The 21,663-nt window shown below is 49.9% G+C and overlaps 2 protein-coding genes across 20 annotated transcripts in view; one reads left to right on the top strand and one right to left on the bottom strand.

Moving 5' to 3' along the window:
• Window positions 1-21,663, top strand: part of CACNA1B (calcium voltage-gated channel subunit alpha1 B) — a 181,571-nt gene that overhangs the window by 136,548 nt on the left and 23,360 nt on the right. For 12 of the 19 annotated variants that reach the window (XM_035723560.1, XM_035723553.1, XM_035723547.1 and 9 more), the window contains 9 exons: window positions 720-921; window positions 1,203-1,367; window positions 1,672-1,782; window positions 2,200-2,283; window positions 8,159-8,164; window positions 11,795-11,911; window positions 12,312-12,377; window positions 13,736-13,827; window positions 16,038-16,182. In XM_035723560.1, the coding sequence (XP_035579453.1) occupies window positions 720-921; window positions 1,203-1,367; window positions 1,672-1,782; window positions 2,200-2,283; window positions 8,159-8,164; window positions 11,795-11,911; window positions 12,312-12,377; window positions 13,736-13,827; window positions 16,038-16,182 (988 nt within the window). The remainder of the gene's footprint in view (window positions 1-719; window positions 922-1,202; window positions 1,368-1,671; window positions 1,783-2,199; window positions 2,284-8,158; window positions 8,165-11,794; window positions 11,912-12,311; window positions 12,378-13,735; window positions 13,828-16,037; window positions 16,183-21,663) is intronic. The other 7 variants (XM_035723548.1, XM_035723551.1, XM_035723559.1 and 4 more) reach the window with 2 other exon arrangements.
• Window positions 20,374-21,012, bottom strand: LOC118356189 (ribonuclease P protein subunit p20-like). Its single transcript, XM_035723564.1, has one exon. The coding sequence runs from the start codon at window positions 21,010-21,012 to the stop codon at window positions 20,590-20,592; it is 423 nt and encodes a 140-aa protein (XP_035579457.1). The 3' UTR covers window positions 20,374-20,589.

Below are 21,663 nucleotides of genomic sequence, written 5' to 3'. Positions count from 1 at the left end.
AAACTCTGCATCCGTTTGTGTTCTAGTCTTCCAGCAAATACACCATAGGCTCTTGCACCCACCAGGTAAGACATGGCTCTGCCTTCCAGGAGCGGGCAACCTGGAAAGAGGACGAGATTAAGACAAAGTACACAGCATAGTGATCTCCTGAAAATCGTTTTTGAGTGGCTGAAGGCCAGAGGGAGGATGGGTCTATTTGGTGTCTCCCTGTGCTACCCTTCTGGCCTCAGTTAAGGGTAGACAGAGGGATGTATGTATTCAGTGTCACACTGGATGACTGGGGACTTCCTTTGGGGCTGGGAGGACCCCCGCTCAGAGGGTAGGATCAGTGCTGTGCCAGGAGCCCAGGGCTTTCTAAAGGCAGGTGAAGCTGGGTATGAACTGGTGAGCTGGGCATGAGCAGGTGTGAGCCAGGAGTAAGCAGGGCAGGGCAGAACTCCTGGGCCTCCACCTGTCCTGGGGTTAGGACCTCCGGTCCCTGGAGACCTCCCCTTGATGGCCCTCCAACAGCCCTGAGAACAAGCCCTATAGGGAAGGTAGTCTACCTCAGGAGACTGCGGTCCTGGGGAGCGGGCTGGGGCCCGCCGTGTTGAGCATCCCCTTCCTCTTACCATCTCTGGGCTCAGATATGCAAGCCTCACCTGTGATACAGGTCTTGACTTTCCCGTGGCTCTGTCCTCAGGGGTCCCCCTGACACTTGGTGTTTGCCCTTGGTGCAGGGTCCTGAAACATTCTGTGGATGCCACCTATGAGGAGCAGGGCCCAAGCCCTGGGTACCGCATGGAGCTGTCCATCTTCTACGTGGTCTACTTCGTGGTCTTCCCCTTCTTCTTTGTCAACATCTTTGTGGCCTTGATCATCATCACCTTCCAGGAGCAGGGGGACAAGGTGATGTCTGAATGCAGCCTGGAGAAGAACGAGGTGGGTGGCTCCCTCTTCTGCCCCATGTGCACGTGCGCATTGGATGCTCTGCTGGGCTCCCCGATGGGCAGCATGGGCAGAACCACTGGACTTCCCTTCCGCATGGGACTCGCTCATCACCGCATAGCTGGTGGCCAGCACAGGGGCAGGGAGAGACCGAGTGTGGCTGGTCAGGGCTGCCTGCGAGGATGGAAGAGACAGGTGTGGGGTTCAGTGGGTGCTGCAGTGTGGGGTTCCCCCCAACCCCACCATGTTCTCAGTGCTCCTTTGTCCCCGGGCAGAGGGCTTGCATCGACTTCGCCATCAGCGCCAAGCCCCTGACACGGTACATGCCCCAGGACAAGCAGTCATTCCAGTACAAGACATGGACATTTGTGGTCTCGCCTCCCTTCGAGTACTTCATCATGGCCATGATCGCCCTCAACACAGTGGTGCTAATGATGAAGGTATGTTGGCCCAGCACGGGGGACAGTGGGTGCCAGCTGGGGTGTGAGAGAGAGAGAGAGAGAGAGGGAGAACCATCGTTGCAGCTGATCACGTGCTGGTCAGCATGGGATTCCTATAGAAGCCCAATGCCCTGGGTTCTCTGTGGGCTGAGATGGTTAGAGTGTCCTGGGTGAAAACGGGGAGAGCAGGGACGGGTATCCCTACCCTGGGCAGGCGTGGAGTTCTCTGCTCTGGCAGGAGGTCAAGGCTGGGGTGTCTTGGGGCAGCCGAACCTGCAGCCAATAGCACTTATTCCCCGTGCAGTTCTATGACGCACCATATGAATATGAGCTAATGTTGAAATGCCTGAACATTGTGTTCACATCCATGTTCTCCATGGAATGCGTGCTGAAGATCATCGCTTTTGGGGTGCTGGTAGGTGCCTTGGCTCCCTCTTGGCCTTTTGGTGGTCTGCATTCTGGCTCCCTCTCTGTAGGGGGGATCTTCAGGGACTTGTAGCTTAGAGCTGGGAATTCCCCAAGCCCCCAGAGCAAATGTGACATTGCGGGGGCTCCTGAGGAAGGGGCTGCTCCAATACCCTGAGCTGCCTGAGCTCTGCCCCGAGCCCAGTTCCTGGAGACAGGCGGGGCCAGGCTCCTCCTCTTTGGACACACAGCTCTCAGTTCTGCACCTGCCCAGACCCACAGGGGTTTGCTTACCCAGCTGTGGTGTCCCCCCTGGGTGGCCCATCTGTCCCTTTGCTCCTTTCTTGATCAGGGGTACTTCCTGCAACTCCTTGCCTGGCAGAACGCTTACCAGCCTCTAGCAGTAACTGCTCTTTTTTCTCTCCAGAACTATTTCAGAGATGCCTGGAATGTCTTTGACTTTGTCACTGTGTTGGGAAGTATTACTGATATTTTAGTAACAGAGATTGCGGTAAGTAGTGTTTCCTGTCCTTCCTGCAGGGCCCCAGAATGGTTTCCTTCCAGGCAGTGCTCCTCAGTGCGCCTCCAGGTCCTGAGTGTTAGCCCCTTCTCTCTTGCCAGCGTTCCCCAGGAGCCCCTGGAAAGAAGGAGGCTCCTCTCCAGAGGTGGAGTTGGGGATTGGGTATTGTCTTGGGAAATGCTTTCTCTTGGATAAGAAAGTGGTTTCCAAAAGGTCCTCTAGGCTGGTGGTCTGAGAGTCACCTGGGAGCTTCATTGTAACAACTGACCAGGAAGACAAGAATCTTTTAAATCTGTGTGTGTCTGACAAATCTAACAACTTGGCACCAAAGTACATGAACTAAAACCAACAAGAATTTAGAATATTTTAGACTATTAGGTTTGTTTTACGTGTGTGTGTGTGTGTGTGTATGTGTAAATAAAATGAGATACTCATTCATATCAAACATACACAGATTATATGTAAAAACTGACCAAGTGCTAAAATATGAAATTGTCTCGACAAATTTCAAGGAATCTGAATCATAAAGCAATATTCTTTGAGTACAATGCATTATGTCAGAATTAAATGGCAAAAAATCTCATCTCAGTCCTAAGGTGACTTCTCCCGGAGCAGACACTTAAGGTGGGGTTCTTGTATAAGTCATTTCTTAGGAAGCACTCCCGGGCAAGACCATGAGAGGGAAGTTTGGGGAAATGGACAGCTAAGAGAAGGGGGATCAGAAATGGATCTGGAGCCAAGTGCCGGGGTGCATCTGGGTCATCCCCAACGGAGGCTTGGAGACAGGGTGGTCACCCCTCAGAGCTGCAGAGCTCATGCCTCTGTACGGATTAGTCCACAGCTAAGGGCTGCACCTGGGGGCTGCAGTTGTCAGATACCTCCAGCCCTTCTGAGTGCACCCCACGTGCAGGCAAAGCAGGCTCTGGCACCACTGGGGAGGGAGGAACATCAGACTCCTTGGTAACAGCACCGCACTGGAGTGCACGAGTGTCTGCTGTTACCCTGGCCCCACTCAGCTCTGCCCACGTCTCACACTGGGTTCACTTCCCTCCTTCTTCAGGATGATGCTGGCCACGATGTGTGGGAGAAGAGGGTGGGTGACCAGCTAGAGCTAGTCTGGGTTAAGTTGATGTTCATTAACTTATTCTTCCTAACCCCTTTTGGGGTCCCCTGACTGGTGGCCGGCCTTCTGCCGCTCTAGTTGCTGGGCGGGATGAGGCAGCCCACACTGTCACCCTATGAAGCCCAAGTCCCTGCTTGTCACACCCTTGTGTGGTTCTGGCTGCCATAGTGGTCCAGTCGTAATTAAGACTGGTCACAGAGCACTAGAAAGGCCCTAGTGAACCCCCTGACTTCCAGATAGACTTCTTCCTACCCTATGTAATGGTAGCTCTGCCCTTCTCCATTCCCAGCATCCAGTACCCTGGCCAGCCTGGACACTCTGCTCTGCCTGCTGATCTCACGGCATGAGGAGCACAAGTGACAGGGGCCCACCATGACTTTGGTGGTCCACAGTGGAAGCCTTCCCTACCCCTTGAGCCAGGACCTCTAGATTTGCCAAACCTAAACTTATGGAGATGATGAGAACAAAGTCTGACCTGGGTTGCTGGAGGGTAGGGAGAGGGGCCACCCCTACTTCCACCCCTTGCTTTCTGGATCTGTGCGACAGTTGGACACCCAGTACCATCTCTTGTTTGTCAGTTCATCCTGAAGGACAATATCCCAACCCTGTGAGGTACATCACCAAGCCAGCATTTAATCTGTGTCTTTAAGAGGCTTTTTCAGTGTTTTATGAGGTTTCCACCTCCTGAATGATGTTGAATATTATATGCCAGTGGATCCCGAGTCACCTGTTCCTTTTGTACCTGCTTCTGCTTGCTCAGTTTAGAGTCGATGTTATGTGGAATCCAATATAGGTAAATCCCTGGTACTGGTGTGGGCCAGGGTATTCCATGGGCAAAGACAAACCCACACCCAGAGTATGAGTGATCCCAGTAGAGACACATCACTGCCATTTCCAGGTGAAAGATTCTCATGTAAGCAAATTACCACCAAGTGGCTGGCTGACAGCCTAAAGCATGGTGCATTGTAGAGGCCTCGTTGACTTCTCATAGTGGGCTGGGTGTTCCATAGTGGTCATGACTGGATCAGCCCACCTGTTGGGCTCAGGCACAGCCTTCATCTCAGCCATCATGGTCCCTCTATTCATGGATCTACTCTGTGAACACTGGGGCTGGTAAGAATAGAGGCTGGCTGTCATCTGTTGGGTAAACCATCTCAAGGCCTGGTTTTTAGTGCCCCTACAGCTGTGGATGCTCTGTGGTGGTCACTGATGTGTAATACAAGGACCTGCATGTCGCCTCCATTCCCTAGGCCCATCTGGCTGCCTTTCCCCAACCTTTGTTCCCTCCGGAGCCCTGGCCAAGCTTTAGCTCTTGCCTAAGGTCCTGTAATCCATACCACAGGCAACTTCTTTCTCCATCCGTGCCATGGCTGCTCAGGTTCACCACCTAGAACTCTGCCTCACCACTGTCTTCCAGCTCGTCTCTGTGTGGGGTTCTAGTGACACCAATGTATTGAGCCAACGGCTTCATGTAACAGGCTTGAGTTTTTCCTCCTGGCTTTAGTGATCATCCCATGATATGCTGGGGTAGGAGTGAGCTAAGGAAGACAGGTGCAGCAAAGGTGCAAGGCCTGGGGCACTGGGCCACCTGTCATGAGACTGTGTCCTCTATTTTGAATGAGGTAGGAAGAGGGGTGACATAATCTGGCTTTTCAGACCAAACCTCTGGCTGAGAATAGAGTGCAGGGCACAGGCAGAAGCAGCTAGGCAAGTTAGGGCTTAGTTGGGTTATCCCAGAAACAGACCCCAAGACAGGAGTTCAATGCAAGTCATTGATTTGGGAGGTGATCCCTGGAATGCTAGGGGAACAAGGAAGTGGGCCAGGGAGGGGGGCAGCCAGTACATGGTCCTATGAAGCCAGGTACCGCTGTGGGTCCTCACTGGGAGCCCTGAGCCTCCATTATCCCAGCAAGGGGCGGGGTGACGGGGGTATTTTTCAGCAGGTGCTGTTAGCTACTAGTTGAAGGCTGCTGGGGAGAGGGGGCCAGAGAATGTTAATTCTCATGTCCTGGCCTGGGAAAATTCTCAGGAAAAAAAGATGTGGATGCTGACAATTGAGTATTGGGCCTGTGAGGATGGGAGTGCCACCGAATGCCACAGCAGGGAGCCCGGCAGAGGGTCTAAGGTGAGAGACCGTCATTCTGGATGTATTTTCCAGTAGAGCTGCAGATGGGCCACATGTCTCTGTGAAAGTTGAGCAAGAATGGCGTCAAAGTCTGAGCACTTGGGAACGTGGATTATCATTAATTGAAATGGGAAAGACTGTGGGTGGAACAGGTTTGTTGTGGACTGTTTGTACATGTGGACTGGATGCAGTTTGTACATGTTAGATTTGAGTTGCCTGTTGGCCTCCCTGAAGGAATCATCCAACAGGCCGTTGGACAGATGGGCCTGGAGTTTGGAGAAGAGATTCATGCCAGTGTCATAGGATTGGGAACCATGAGCATATGAGATGATATCAGATCCATGAGACTGAATGAGATCAATAAAGGAGAGAAAAGAATGAGCTACTGAGTTCTATGATGCACCAACATTTAGTGACAAAGGCGTGGCCGGAGGGCAGAGAGGTTATCCAAACCATTAGCAAAGGTTCGTGTGCAGAATGTGCAAGGCTCTTCTGTGAATCATTAAGACAAACAAAAGCAACCGAATGGAAAAATGACTGAAGGCATAATTGGGCATTTTACTAAAAGAATAAGAAACAGAAATGACCAATTAACATAGGAAAAGCTGCTCACCCTTATTTGTAATTAAATGTAAAGTGAAATGACACTGAGATGCCATTTCACACCCTCTGGTTTGTCAAACGTCAAACAGGAATTCCAGCCATGGCAATGGTTAGCGAGTGGGACAGCCAGAACCTCCACGCTACTGCTGGGGGTGTTCGTTGGACAACCTTTTCGGAAGAGTGTGGCAGTCCCTGGAAAGCTGGACATATGCATGCCTGCAGCGACTTAGACACATAAGCCAGAGGGTGTCTGGGCAGGTGACCTGGAGACACTTTCACACAGAGGGTCGTGGCTACCTTGTTCACAGTAGCAGCGGAATGCACTGATTGTTAGGGGACGTGAACGTAGTGAAGTGCCGCACGCACTGGAGGGTGGTGGTCTCCACATCAAGAAGGATGCTTTTCAGAAGCAGAGTTTGCTTGCCGTCAGCACAAGTTTGCCCAAGTCCGCGAAGGCTGCATACGGTAGTGTCCCATTAAAAAGGCTAAGAAAAGTCAAGTATAACGCATTTTAAGAGTTTGTCATAAGACAGTAAAGAAAAGCAATTATTAACAAGAATTAAGGGTAGCTACTACATCTGGGGAGGAGAAAGGGAGACAGGACGGGCTTCAAAAGTAATGGTAACATTCTGTTTTCTTTAAGCTGGGCGATGAATATATGGACATTTTATGATTTTTCTTTGAAAAATGTGCATCCGTACACATATTTATACACATTCTTTTGTGTATGTGGTATGTTTTATGGTTTTAAAAAATTAATAATCCAAATAATGCGGGGAAAGTTCTGAGCTGCCATTTTCACACAAAAACCAAGGATGTTCTGTCACACCAATTGCCCAAGTGCTTCTTATCCAGAAATAGTTCGTACCAGTGTGGTTTCTGGGAGGAGCAAGCTGGCTGCTGATCCTTACGGTCCCCGTCCTTGGACACAGGCATCTTTGTTCCCTGGATAAAGGGATCCAGACATTGTGCTCCTGTCTGCAAGGGCACAGCTCTGGGGGTTTCTTCATGTGTGTGCCTCCTCGCCCAAGAGGGCGGACTGATGAGCAGGCATCAAGGGTGGGGGTTGCCAGACATGCAGAGAGCACGACGCCCAGCTGTCTTGCAGGGAAACCTCCACCTCCAAAGAGGCCCGCACACAAGGCAGAGACCTTCTGTAGTGCAGGTGGCTGGAGCAGCCCAGTGTCTGGACCTCAGATGTTGGACACGCAAGGCCAAGGAGGCTTGTGATTGTATCAGACCTTGCTTCAAATAAGCCCTCCATGGCTGCTGCCATCGGCCCCCGATGCCTAGCAGGGCCGGTGGGAGGGCTGAGGAGCCTGGCTTGGAAGCTCTGCTGTGTCCTGGCCGCTGGTGCTCTCGGAGCTCAGTCCTTCACCCAGTCCTGCCGAGAGGGGAAAAGATGAAAGGAAGTCGTCATGTGGATTAGTGGTGTCTTTATTTTTGTTCGTTTGTAGTCACTTCATATGTTACTTTGTGAATGTACTTTTTTTCCTTAGGCAAAAATATGAGTGTCAGTTCCCACCACCAACTTAATCAAAATAGAGTAATAGTCTTAACCAGGGTCATGTAGAGACAGCATTCCCAAGCAAACATAAAACTGACATTGATTTCTTTGCCTGGAAATAAAAAAAATAAGTGTCTGTGAGTCATCTTTGGATTTGCATTACAAACAGGAATGCAAATGAATGCCACCCTGTCTGCATAACCTACAGATTTCAAAAATATGTTTTGATTTGATGCATTTTAAGCCAAATATGCAAAGTTTACTAAAATCCTAAAATTTTCCAGTGAGGTATTCAAAGTTTGAGTTTTTGCTTGTGTTGATGACTCATTTTCTCTTTTGTTTTCTGTTTTTGTTCTTGATTTACCTTAATCTACCTGCTGACTCACGCCATCCAACCAACATACAACGCGAAAACCATGTCTCCGTCTGTATGTTGCGCACCTGCTGCTCAAACATCCCAATTTGTAAATAATATGCAAATATCCATCCATGAAAACATCACATATAGGAAACGGTTGGTTTCATGACTTTCAACAGTTCTTAAAACTCCTTGCTTTGCTTGCTCTCCTCCTGTTCTTCCTTCCATTTCCTGTGACCCCTCACCACTGCCTTCCTGAGGGGTGTGGTCAGAGACTGGCAGTACACCCATCCCCTCTGGCCTCTTCTTCTCGGCTCCTGGGCTCAGCAGGGGCTTCTGAAGGCCCTCCCAGGAGCCACTGGATTCAGGAGCTGGCCTTGGGTCTAGAGAGGAGGTGTAGGGTCTTCTGAGTGAAGCGGCTAAGTGCCCAGTGTTTCTTGTCAGGATCGGGTTCAGAATTGGGGAGATTTTTGTAGGACATGAGTTTGGACCTGATCCTCCAGAGTCCATGGTTTCTCCTGCACCGTCTCCCTTCTGCTCCCTTCCCCACCGTACCAACATACAAGGCTGGTTCTCCCCGGTGGCCTCTGACGATGTCTCCTGTAACATTCTCCCTGGACATGCCCTTCCATAGGGAACCCTCTCTGGGTCTCAGGGCTGGAGGGGATTGGAGATTTTGTCTTCATGATTCAAAAAGGGGTGGTGTAAGGCCTGATGGAGTGGGAAGAGGGTCTGCCCCCAGAGACAGTGAAGCTCAGGGCTCTTGCACCCAGGCATCATTGATCCACTTGTGCACCCTTGCTCAGTGAGCTCGTGTGGAGTGCAGGTAGCATGAACTGGGGCTTCCTTCCAGGCCTTCAGGGTTGTTTGCGAGGAGAGCAAAGATTCCAGGAGCAGATTAAACTGAAGCTGTGACTGGAGATTCACATAAAGTAGCAAATATTTGAGATTCCTGTTACAAAACGAGCATTAATGATAAAGTGTTTCACAAGTGGAGCAGAAGATCTTGAGTTGTGAGAAAATGCCATTTGACGCCACAGAAATTTTCGACTCAGGCCATTTCGTGGCCATTTCCCATCCCCTTGGGAGGAGCACCCCCCGCCCCCCGTGCCCTTCCTCATCCTCCAGAGCACACATCATCACCTGACATGCTGCGCATGTTGGGGTATACAGAGCTTTTCTTTTCTTCATCATTGTCCCATGAGAACAAAGCTGATTAGGAGAGCAGTTTGTTGCAGCATAGACTGTGGCTCCCAGCAGATGTGCACAGGTCACTTTGCTTGACCCTGACTGGAAACAGTGATGTACTTGGATGAAGGAGATGCCGATCCGGGTCTGAGGCCTGTTGATCCCCTTTGTGGGGGCCATGTTTCACAATGCCCGGCGTACCTTTAAATCCCTTAAATCCGGACTCCACTGTCTGGGCACAATGTCCTAATGTCTCCATCTTGTGGATGAGGAAGCAAGGGGCTCAAAGGAGCCAGGGACCAGTGTACCCTCAAGGTGAATCAGCTACCACATTGAGAGGTGCGATGATGCGTCTTTGGGGTGCTCTAGACCTGTCCTGATGCAGAGGCAGATGGCAATAAGGAAGGGTGTGGCTTTGAATTAGTGGGGGAAGTAGTAGGTGCTCTCTGGTGTGACAGAAACCACGGACTCTGGGAGGATGGGGCAAGCTATGTCCATCTCCAAGGGGTTGGCCGAGGCCAGAGGCGACTATGCATAGCCGTGGGAGGCTGCCGTGTGCTTGCTGCCCCCTGCTCTCCTGCATGCGCTCGCATGGCGTTGCCTGGCAGCTCCCGCCCTGGGCACAGCCACGGAGTGCTCTGGCTGCCACACTGTGCTCGGAGTATCTGTGGCTGCTGTCGCCATCTGTCCTCATGGCTCTCTAGGGCTGTCTGTCTGTTGCCACCCCCACCCCTCTCCCGAATGCCCACTGGAGCCCCGAGAAAAGACATCTGGGAGGAGGGGTGAGAACTCGAGTCTCAACAAAACGTAGCAGGTGACTTGTTGAGCTTTGCGTTCATGCACCATGTGGATGGACAGTGCCTTCCCCTGCCTTGTCTTCCATCCCTTCTTTCTCACCCAGAGCCTCGATTTTCCCCAATATCTCCAGGAAATCTTCTCGTCTGTGCCAGTGGCCTGAGCAGAGCGCTTTGGGCTGGGCAAATGATAACTGTGTTATCACAGTCTTGGCCCCTCCAGACCCAAGTGAGCAGGTGCTTTAGAGGCCGGGCCCTTGGAAGCTCCCTCCCATTCCTCTGCTTTATTGTCTTGTACAAAGGATTTCCCAGCACTGTAGACAAAGTCTCCCTTCCATCTCTGTGCCCATCCTCCCAAGGTGACTGGCTCATTTGAGAACCTGGGGCCCACGGGGCAGGGGTGGATGTCTCTTGGCCATCCTGTACCACTGAGATTCTCTTTCCCCAGCACAAGCAGGTGAGGGAGCTCTAGGCAAACTGTGTGCCCTCCAGGGTCACACCTCAAGGTCCACTCCTGCCTTCTTGCTGATCTGGACCACAGTCAGCACCTCCTTGTGACTGCCAGACCTCCCACCCCATGGCTCCAACATCTAGCCCTCCAGCAGAGACAGTCTAGTCTCCAGCCACCCCGGTGGGAACTGAAGAGGCAGACAAGGGCTGGGTTGGGGCCACTGTCCTTAGAAGTAAGAGTGAGACCTGCCTCTCCACCAAAGGCCTCAGCCCAGCCTAGAGCAGATGGGCAGCCCTGGAGGGAGGGCGGCCAGCTCTCCCCAGGCTCCCCATGCCTCCTGCACGTGCTCTCCTACTGCTGCTCTCATTCAACATGTCGTGTTCTTTTCTCTTCATTTGACCACTGAATCTGGCGATACGATGTGTCTAGGCCTGAGCTGCTTGCATATGTTAAAACACCAAAGTGGCAGGAAGCTGCTGTCAGGCTGCGTGCGGGCACCTGGTCTCCAAGCAGACAGAGGGTGGGAGACTGCCCAGGGCCACAAGCACCCCCACGTCATGGACATCGTCCAGAGCCGTGCTCCCTGAAAGGGATGTGCCAATAACTCAAGGCGCCCTTGGGCCAGGGTGGAAGCCTCACTCCCAGGTAATCTGTGGAGTCCAGAGTTTATTGCTTCTTTTTGTGCTTGATTTTGAACCTCTTGGATGAGGGAGCAGTGTTAGATACCCTGGGATCTCTGGAGTTGAGACCATTTGCGGATTTCATAAGTGGCTTCCGTGGTGTGGGCAGCAGGATCGCCAACACTTACCCTTCCTATGGTGACTTGTCTGCAGGCACCAGGAGCAGCCCCAGAAGAGATGTTTGCCCCTCTGCCAGGTCCCAGGCAGCAGGGGCTTTGCTAGCCGTATGGAGAAGTGAAGGGCCCTTCAGAGGCTCTCGGTGAAGAAGCAGCCCTGCCCGGCACTTGGATCGCTTGGCTGTGTCTTGCAAGAGGCGGTCAGTGTTAGAGGCCCATCCACAGTTGGTCTCCTGGCTCCACCTGGCAGCAAGGAGCTGCTTCTGAGAATTTTTCTCTCTCTCCCTCCCTGTTGGGTGCAGGGGGGCCTAAAGCGGAGGGGTTTCTTTGATTTGCTGCATGAGAAGTGATTTGCAATGACAAGCTTTACTTTTGGAAGGTTTTCTGGTGGCCGATTGCTGCTTATACTGTAGAGCAGTGACGTTTTGTTCGATCTCTCTTTGTATCCACTTTTCTTCGGGACCACAGCACGCCAGGGAGAGGTGGGTGGGGAGCAGCACCTGCAGTTGCAGGAGGCTGGTCTCCGCAGGTTAGAGAACAGCCTCTCTTCCCTACAGAACAATTTCATCAACCTCAGCTTTCTCCGCCTCTTCCGTGCTGCCCGGCTCATCAAGCTGCTGCGCCAAGGCTACACCATCCGCATCCTGCTGTGGACCTTCGTCCAGTCCTTCAAGGTGAAGCCCAGGCACGGCCCTCGTGCCCTGACCCTCCCCTGTGTGATGCACAGTGCTGTGGCCACCACCTCCTCCTCGCCACCAGAGCAGCCCCTCCTCGTGGAGGCTCCTTGTTGGCACCCGTTATCCTATTGTAGTTTACAAAGACATTTTAAGTGATCCAGAGAGCATCTTGGTAATGCTCACTGACTCTGAGGTGGGTTCTATGACTGATTATAGACGAAGGAACTGAGGCGGTCTCTTGGTGGAGGGGCTTCATGGTCAGTGGGGGTGGATTTGCGGTCGCTGGGGTCTGGGTGGCCCCAGAGACCCGGCCACCGTCCACTCTGCAGATGAGGCCCGAGCAAGGTAGCTGGGCAGCCCTCCCTGGAGCTGCCCTGTCCTCTGTATGTCTCCACAGGCCCTGCCCTACGTGTGTCTGCTCATCGCCATGCTGTTCTTCATCTACGCCATCATCGGCATGCAGGTGGGTGCGGCTGATGGGACAGGGAGCAGAAGGGGCCCCTGTGCCCTGGGGCAGAAGGGCACTGATCATGGTCATCAAATGGTATCAATGACAGATTGGCACTTGGGGAACATTTCTATGTTTGAAGCACTTTATGAACTTAATTCTCAGAAAGGCTGTTCTACCGATAAGGACACAGAGGCTGGGCACCACGGGTTTGGTCCTGTCACCCAGAGTCCACTAGTGAGGCGTAGCTCCACCGTCTGTGGGAAAATGCTCTGCTGTGCTCCTGAGTGGAACCCCATTGGGCTGTTAGGGTGTTGATGGGCATGTTTGATTGGGTGCCGGGCCCCCATGGTGGTGGAGCTTTTGAGCACATCTGCCTGGTGCTGAGTGGCCTGTAAAGCACCAGCTGGTCATTCTGTTAGTCCAGAGAGTTGACCTGATCCTTTACAGGAAGTTATATATTACAGAAGAAAAAAGTCAACAGGATCACACCAGATCACTGTACTGTCAAGTTCAGCTTGGATAAGTTAGAATGCCTTTATTTTGCCAAAGAACCCTTTGTCAGCTACTTGGAAAAACATTTAAAAGACAAAGCAGTGTTCCAGTTTTAAATCTTTGGCATCTGGCCACTTTTCAACAGTAGGATGGGAGATGGATCCAAATGTTAAATTATAGTGGGAGAAGCCATTGTCTTAAAGGGTAGCTGAAAACTGATTTTTAAACTCTATTTCAGGGATTGAAAAGGTTCTCTTCCTTTAAAATTTGCTGAGATCTGATGCTATTTAAAAAATATATATATTTGTGCCTGCTTTGGTTTGGGAATTTATAAGACCAGAAGGGTCACTGATCTTTGTTTTTGGTGAATATGTGATAGTTCATAAATTTTTCAGCGAGATTCCAGATTTTAAGCCAAGTACAGTTACTGACTTGTTTGCATTCCTAACCCTAAAAATAAATCAATTAAAATGGATAAAAAGCCCGTTGTGATATTTGCACAGAAATTTAGAAAGAAACTTTCAAGTTGACCTCATAGCTATTACCAATGAAATTACTGCTTCGGAGTCATTGATGACAAGATGAAATTTCAAATGCTTCCTGTCTTATATATAGTGCAGCACATGTAAACTTAGCTCCAGGTGGCATTTTTACTCGGCATGCAGACTTGCAGGTGTAGACATGCGGAACTGGGCAGGGGGGCGGGCAGTGACGTGTTTGGCTGGAAGTGCTGACCCCTCCAGCCCCTGCCGCAGTGGTGGTGGCTAAGGGCAGCGTCCTGTGCCTTGTGGGTCCTCACGTGCACACATCCTCTTCTGCCTGGCCACAGCTCCTGAGGACCCAACAGTACCAGCCTGTAGCCTTCTTTCTCATTTCAGGTTTTTGGAAATATTGCCCTGGATGATGACACCAGCATCAACCGGCACAACAACTTCAGGACGTTTTTGCAAGCCTTGATGCTGTTGTTCAGGTGTGTTGTTTGGGGAGTCAGCGCAGGCTCAGAGGCTCCTCCGTTCAGGAGGGACAGGGCATGTGCCGACCCAGAGGGCCACCCCCTCCGACCCCCAGCTCGTGCTGGCTTCCCCTCAGTGGGCCTTCCCAGCTTCTTCTCCCCTCTTCCTCCTTCCTTCCCTAAGGGTTCCTGGGCCTCGGGACAGATGGAAGGGAAGTCCATGAGGGAGGTCAACCTGAGAGCCCCAGGTGAGGCTGGCCTTGACCATCTCAGCTCAGATCCCTGGGGGTGGCCAGAAGGCCTCTGGTAAAGCTGCAGCCAAGGGTCTGGGAGGACAGAAGGTGTCCAGCAGGGCCTTTTTCGGTGTGCTGGACATAGGCTTTGCATCTGCTCACCTTGTTGACTGCAGGGTCTGTGGGATCGGGGGCGGGGGCGGGGGCAGGGCAGGGGGACACAGAGTGTGCTACTCAGGGACCCAAGGAACTCAACTGGCCAGAGTGAGTGCCTCCAGTGCCCCATGGCTCAGAGGACTGCAATTCCCTAGGCTCCAGGCTCCAAGGCAGGCAGAGTAGCTTGTTTCTGGCTCAAGCACCTCCCTGTGTGCTCGACAGGGCTGCATGTCAGCTTCTGTTCCGAGACGTGACACACTCTCTGTGGCCCATCCTGGCTTGGGGGCTGTGGGGAGGGGGTGAATGTGTCTCACTGCCTCCGTGTCCCCTTCGTTAAGGCAAGCCCACCACATGACCCTAGGAGGGAAGAAAGGAGCTCTTCGTAGGGACTTGTGGAGGAGGGGTGCTGACATAAAACCCTTCCTGAGGTGCCCACACGCGTGTTTGTTCATGCAGATGCACCAGGATGCTGTAAGGCCTGTGCTGGGAGATGCCCAGCGCGGTGAATCCCAGGCAGATGCATTCCAGGGCCCGTGGAGGTTCTTCTTTTTATGGAGGGAGATCAGACCGATCTGCTTAGCTAAGCTGCCTGGAGAGAGTTGTCTGACTCTTGTTTTTTAAATCAGATAGACAAGTATCCTTAGGCCTACACTTTCTCCAAATGACATCATTTCTCTGGACTTTAGCTATTACGTTCATTTCATCTCGTCATTAATTAATGTCCTGCCTCGTGCTACAAGAGTTGAGGCAGGCCTATGAAACCAGCCTCAGTTTTAAGTCTTTGTCCTCAAAGATCTCTTTTCCTCCCTGGTCTCTGTGTCACGTGTGAGGACCAGTATCAGTCAGGCCTGGCATTGGACAGCTGCCCTGCAGGAAAAGCCCCCTACTCCTAGCCATCGTTAATGGGAAGTGGGCTCCACTTGTGCTGAGAGCTGGCCATGCAGGCACACCAAGTGGGGGGGGGGGCGGTGCCCAGGCCTCTGGTCTGCCTGCTAGTCTAGTGCACATCTGGCCCTCATGCTGGCTGCATACCCAGGGACAAAAGTCCATGAAGAAAGGTCCTCCAGGGTGGCCGCTCAGGCTGGTGGGGTTATTCTTGGTGTGTTCCGGAAACAGCAGACGCTGGTGTGGCTGGAGTGGACTGAGCAGAGACCACGGGGAAAGAGCAGGCTGCGAGTTTCACAGAGCTGTGGGCAGTTGTGTGAATGTTGGCTTTTGCAGTGAGTGAGGGGTCATTGAGAGGAAAAGTGACCTGATCTCACCTGTGTGTAGTGGACCCACTTGGCCGTTGGGTGGGGCAGAGCAGGAAGATCCGTGAGGAAGCTATTGCAGCAGCTCAGGGGAGGTGGTTGTTGCTTAGCCCAGGGTGCTGAGAAGTGGTAAGAGTCTAGCTGGTTTTTGAAGGTAGATGAGCTGATGAAGCTGGTGAGAAGGAATGGAGGCAGGGATTCCTGCAGTATATTTGGCCTAAGAAACGGGATGGAGCCCTCATTTCTTGAATCAGGGAAGGCTGGGATGGCACATGCTGGGTGAGGGAGGCCAGGAAGGGCTGTGTTGGCTTTGGGGCGCCAGAGGTCCATGAAGGGGCGTTCACCACAGTGCTGACTTTTGGTGCAGTGCCTTGTTTTCAGTAACTAGTTCTTTCCGAGTTAATGATCAATTTGAAAACCTGATGCCAGAGGATTCTTTTTAAGAAGCAGGCATCTCTTACCTAGACCTTACATATGAGTGGGTTCTCTGTGGGAGGGAGCCCAGGGAGGGTATAGCTCTTCTGAGATTTCTTCTCAGGCTGGCCTGGGCCTTCCTTTGTGGGTCTCATGGCTCTGCCCTTCTTCTCAGGAGTGCCACTGGGGAGGCCTGGCATGAGATCATGCTGTCTTGTCTCAGCAACCAGGCCTGTGATGAGCACGCCAATGCCAGTGAGTGTGGGAGCGACTTTGCCTACTTCTACTTCGTCTCCTTCATCTTCCTTTGCTCCTTTCTGGTAAGTCCTGGTCACTGTGCCCATGTGTCCACCTGTCTCAATCCATCCCAGGCCCCCCCTCCATCTCTCACTGATCCCTGATACTGATTCATGTCATATTACAAGCGGATTCTGTGTTGATGGTCCTGTTTCCCCAGAGACGATGACCTCTAAAAGGACCCACTCTGTCATGAGCTCCTGTGGGCCTTGCCTTTCCTTCTCAGAAAGGGTTTTAAGTTTCCACGGGACAACTGTCCTTTAGTCTTTAGCCTCTGCCATGGTGATGAGTTACAAAGAAGCAGCACTCCAGCTGGTGTGCCTGGGGCAGATGAGCCTCAGGAAACGGGTTGTTGGGGCGGTAAGTGGACTAGGTCCAAGTCAGCAGACACCTCTGGGAAACTTTGAGCAGGGGCATGACACAATCTGGTTGATACTTTAAAACCTTGCTCTGGCCTCTGGTCAGGAGAGGCTGAAGAGTGGTCAGGAGGTGGCTGGAGGTGACAGTGCCTAGAGAAGGGTGGGGATGAAGGGGGTTGAGCTGCACTTTAAAGACAGAGCCAACATGACTGATGAGTAAGCACAGGCATGAGAGAAAAAGAGAAAGAAAGCCGCACCTGCCATTCGCTGGGGTGCTGGAGAAACAGGCGCTCGTTCATGCCAGTGAGAATGTGACGAGGTGCAGCAGCTGTGGAAGACAGTATGGTAGCTCCTCAGTAAACTGAAAATAGAATGGCAGTATAATCCAGCAACTCCACTTCTGGGCGTATGCCAGAATTGAAGACAGGGACTTGAATAAATATTTGTACACATACGTTCATAGCAGCATTATTCACAATGGCCAGGAGGTAAAAGCAACCAAAGTGCCCACCAACAAGTGATTGGTACACACAATGTGACATGAACATACAAGGGACTATCATTCGGCCTTAACAAGAGAGGCAGTTCTGGCCCATGGTTCAATATGAATGAATCGTGAAGTCATTATGCCAAGCGAAATAAACCAGTGACAAAAGGAAAAATAACTGTATGGTTTCACCTATCTGAGGCCCTCGAGTGAAGTTCACAGAGACAGAGTAGGATGTAGGATGGCGGGTGCCAGGGACTGGGGGAGGGGTGGGAGTTAGGGTTTAATGGGGTCAGGGTTTCAGTTGGGGAGGATGGAAGAATTCTGGAGATGGACGGTGGGGATGATTGCACAACAGTGTCCGTGTGCTTGATGCCGCTGCACCGTGCACCTAAAAGTGGTTAAATTGGTAAGCTTTTTGCTATGTATGTTTTACCACAATTTAGAAAATGGTATTAAAAAAGAATTAACATCAATCCTATCCAAACTCTTTTTATTTTTTTAGAGGGGGGAGGGAAAGAGGGAGAGAGAGAATCTCAAGCAGACTCCATGCTGATTGCGGAGCCCGACGTGGGACTCCATCTCACGACCCTGAGCTGAAATCAAGACTCGAACGCTTAACTGACTGCTCCAACCAAGTGCCCCCTATTCAGATTCTTTCAAAAAGTAGAAGAGCAAACACCTCCTAACATATCCTGTGATGCTGCCATTGTCCTAATACCAAAGGCAGGCAAAGATGCCACAAAAAAAGAAAACTACAACCAATGTCCCTGATAAATATATAGTAAGAATCCTGAACAAGATACTAACAGACTAGTTCCAATAACACATTAAAAGGATTATACACCATGATCAATTGGGATTTATCCCAGGAATGCGCGGATGCATTTTCAACATACAAAGATTAACCAATGTGTTGAGGAAAAAACCCACATGATTATCTCATTGGTGCGGAAAAGCATTTAACAAAATTCAACACCCTTTCATGACAGAAAGACTTAGCAAACTCGGAGTAGAAGGGAACGTCCATAACATGATGAAGGACATTTATGAAAAACCTACAGTTAACATTATACTCAGTGGTGAAAGACTACAAACTTTTCCCCCAAACAGCAGGAATTAGACAAGGATGCCCACTTTTTTTTTAATTATGTTAATCATCATACATTACATCATTAGTTTTTGATGTAGTGTTCCATGATTCACTGTTTGCATATAACACCCAGTGCTCCACGCAGAACGTGCCCTCTTTAATACCCATCACCAAGGATGCCCATTTTTTTATCACTTTTCAACATCGTGCCAGAAGTCCTAGTTAGAGCAGTTAGGCAAGAAAAAGAAATAAAAAGCATCCAAATTGGAAAGGAAGAAGTAAAGATATCTCTATTTGCAGATGATACTATTCTATATGTAGATCATCCTGAAGCGCACACACACACACACACACACACACACACACACACACACACATGCTACTAATACCAATAAATGAGTTAAAGTGTCAGGGTACAAAATCAACACATAGTAAACAACCAGAAAAGGAAATTAAGGCAATAATCTATTTCCAGTAGCACCCAAAAGGATAAAATACCTAGGAATAAATAAATACCCATGGAGATGAAAACTTGTACAGTGAAAACTGCAAAATATCGCTAAAATGAGTTAAAGAAGAACAAATTAAATGGAAAGACATGCATGTCCATGGATCAGAAGACTTAATATTGGTAAGGTGGTAATGTCCCCACAAAGTGAGCTCTAGATTCAGTGTGATCCCTGTCAGAGCTCCAGTGGCCTTTCTACAGGAATGGAAAAGCTGATCCTCAAATTCATATGGAATGGCAAGGAGCCCCAAATAACAAAAAATCTTGAAAATTAAAGACTAAGTGAGAGAACTCACATTTCCCTATTTCAAAACTTACTATAAAGGTACCATGAGTAAAAACAATGTGGCTGAAGAGATACTTTTCCAAAGAAGACATACAGGTAACCAACAGGTACATGTAAGGGTGCTCAGCATCACTGATCATCAGGGAAATGCAAATCAAAATCCTAAGAGCCAAGATATGGAAACAACCTAAGTGCTCATCAACAGATGAATTAGATAAGGAAGATTTGGTGTGTGTGTACACACACACACACGCCCACATTTTTCAGCAATGGGAAAGGAGGAAATCCTTCTGTCATTTGTGACAACACGGATGGATCTTGAGGGCATTATGCTAGGTGAAAAAGGCCAGACAGGGGAAGACACATACTACATGTATAACTTATATGTGGAATTTTTTTTAGAGGTCAAACCGTAGAAACAGAGAGTAAAAGAGTCGTTGCCAGGGACTAGAGAGTTGGGGAAATAGGGAGAAGTTGGTAAAAGGGTACACACTTTCAGCTATAATATGAATAATGTCTGAGGATGTAAAGTAAAACATGGTGACTATAGTTGATAATACTGTATTGTATAATTGAATTTTTCTGAGAGTAGAACAAAAGTGTTCTACCAAAAAAAATAGGTGATGGATGTGTCATTTAGATGGTAGGAATGATTTCACAATGTTTATGTATGTATATATACCACAATATGCACTTTAAGTATCTTGTAATTATGTCAGTTATATATATCTTAATAAGGATGATACCGGGGCAGTATGGTATTGGCATAAGGATAGACCAGTGGAGTGGGATGGAGATTCCAGAAATAAATCCAAATATCTGTGGACAATTGATTTTTGACAAGGATGCCAAAGCTGTTCAGTATGGAAAGAATAGTTTCTCTAAGACATGGTGAAGAGACAACTGGATGTCCACATGCAAAAAAATAAAGATGGACCCCTACCTCAGGCCATATACAAAAATGAACCCAGAATTGATGAAAGAGCTAACACTACAAAACTCTTAGAAGAAAGCATAGGGGGCAGAACTTCATGATCTCGGATTTGTCAGAGGATTCTTAGATTCAACACCAAAATCACAAGCAACAAAAGAAAAAAATAAATTAGACTACTCAAAATTAAACACTTGTGTGTGTCAAAGGGGATTATAAAAAATGTGAAAATACAATTTAAGGAATGGGAGAAAATACTAATCCACATATTTTATAAGGGGATAATATCCAAAATACATAAAGAACTCTTAGAACTGTACTACAAAAGACAGCCATATAAAAAATGGGCAAAAAATCAGAATAGACATTTTAGCCAAGAAGATATACAAAGTGGCCAACAAGCACATGAAGACATTCATCATCTTTGGGCATTAAGGAAACTCAAAACCACACACTCCCTTCACACTCACTAGGATGGCTATAATGATAATTTTTTTGGGGGGGTGGCTGCATACTAACACAACTTGGTAGTTTTTATTGTCTAGGACAATGGTTACAGACCACAAAGACTCGGGATGACCCATTGCTTGGGCCCAACAAGAGACAATACTCTCCCTCGCAGTTCAGAGTCCTCTGGGCTGTAAGGGGACAGGCTTTTCTTACGTGGCTCTGGTAGAAGGTCCATGACTGTACTCAGTACAAGAAGAGCCACAGCTGAGCCTACTTATGTGGGGGTGGGTGGATAAGGTGGCCATCCTCATTTTCATTACTTGGGTGCAACCCTGAAGACCCGGATGTGGATGGCCGAGTTGTTGCGGATGCGGGTCAGCGACTCTCGTGTATCAGTCTCTGGTTCCAGCTCATCGACAAGCTCCACGGTGGAGGGATTGGCAGCCACCTGCAAGGACCCGAAGCTGCCTGCCTGAAGCTGTAGGGCAATGCTGATGGCACGGTTGATGGCCAGGCCCAAGCCATGAATGTAGATCTCACTGCATGAATTCTGACCCCGAGCCCCTCCGTCCAGAAGCTTTTGGCAGCGGGCCAACTGGGCCTTAAAGTCAGTCTTCATGTTGACATAAATGTCACTGGGCCTCCGGGGCAGGCGGTGGGGGAGCCGCTTCCGAAGGGTATACTCCCCCGGGTCCAGCTCAGCCTTGACGGCCCTGCGGGGCTCTCGGTTTTCCGCCATGCTGTGTGCCACTCTCTAGTCCACAGTCCCCTTCCGAGCACGTGGCCCGCTCCGGGCCAAGCCACTCAAGCGCTGCGCCCACCCGCTCGGACGGAGCGCGAGGCGCCGGACACGCAGGACCGAGGAAGAGAAGAAAAGCCGCGCGCGGGAGGATCGCGAGACTGCGGCCGCCCTTACGGCTCGGGGATCCTGAAAGATAATAATTTTTTTAATGGAAAATAACCAGCATTGGCAAGGACATGGAGAAATAGTAACTCTTGCACATTGTGATAGGAATGTAAAATGAGGCAACTTCTGTGGAAAACAGTTCAGCCCAAAGGTGGAAACAACCCAAATATCCATCAATGGATGAATAAACAAACTTGTATATACCTACCATGGAATATTATTCAGCCTTAAAAAGCAATGAAGTTCTGACCCGAATGAATGGCTGAGCCTCAAAAAATCACGCTAAGTGAAAGAAGTCAGGCACAAAAGACCCTATATGGTCCTGTATTGTAGGATTCCTTTTATATGAAGTACCTCAAATAGACAAGCCGATAGATGCGGAACAGAGATTGCTAGGGAACGGGAGAAAGGGGAAATAAGTGAGTGACTGCTTACAGTAGGAGGCATTTTCTGGGATGATAAAGAATTTTTGAGGGGCACCTG

The sequence above is a fragment of the Zalophus californianus genome, chromosome 13, assembly GCF_009762305.2.
Source record: "Zalophus californianus isolate mZalCal1 chromosome 13, mZalCal1.pri.v2, whole genome shotgun sequence".
NCBI lineage: Eukaryota > Metazoa > Chordata > Mammalia > Carnivora > Otariidae > Zalophus > Zalophus californianus.
The sequence above is the reverse complement of the archived record's forward strand: the minus strand, read 5'-3'. Positions and strand labels throughout refer to the sequence as shown.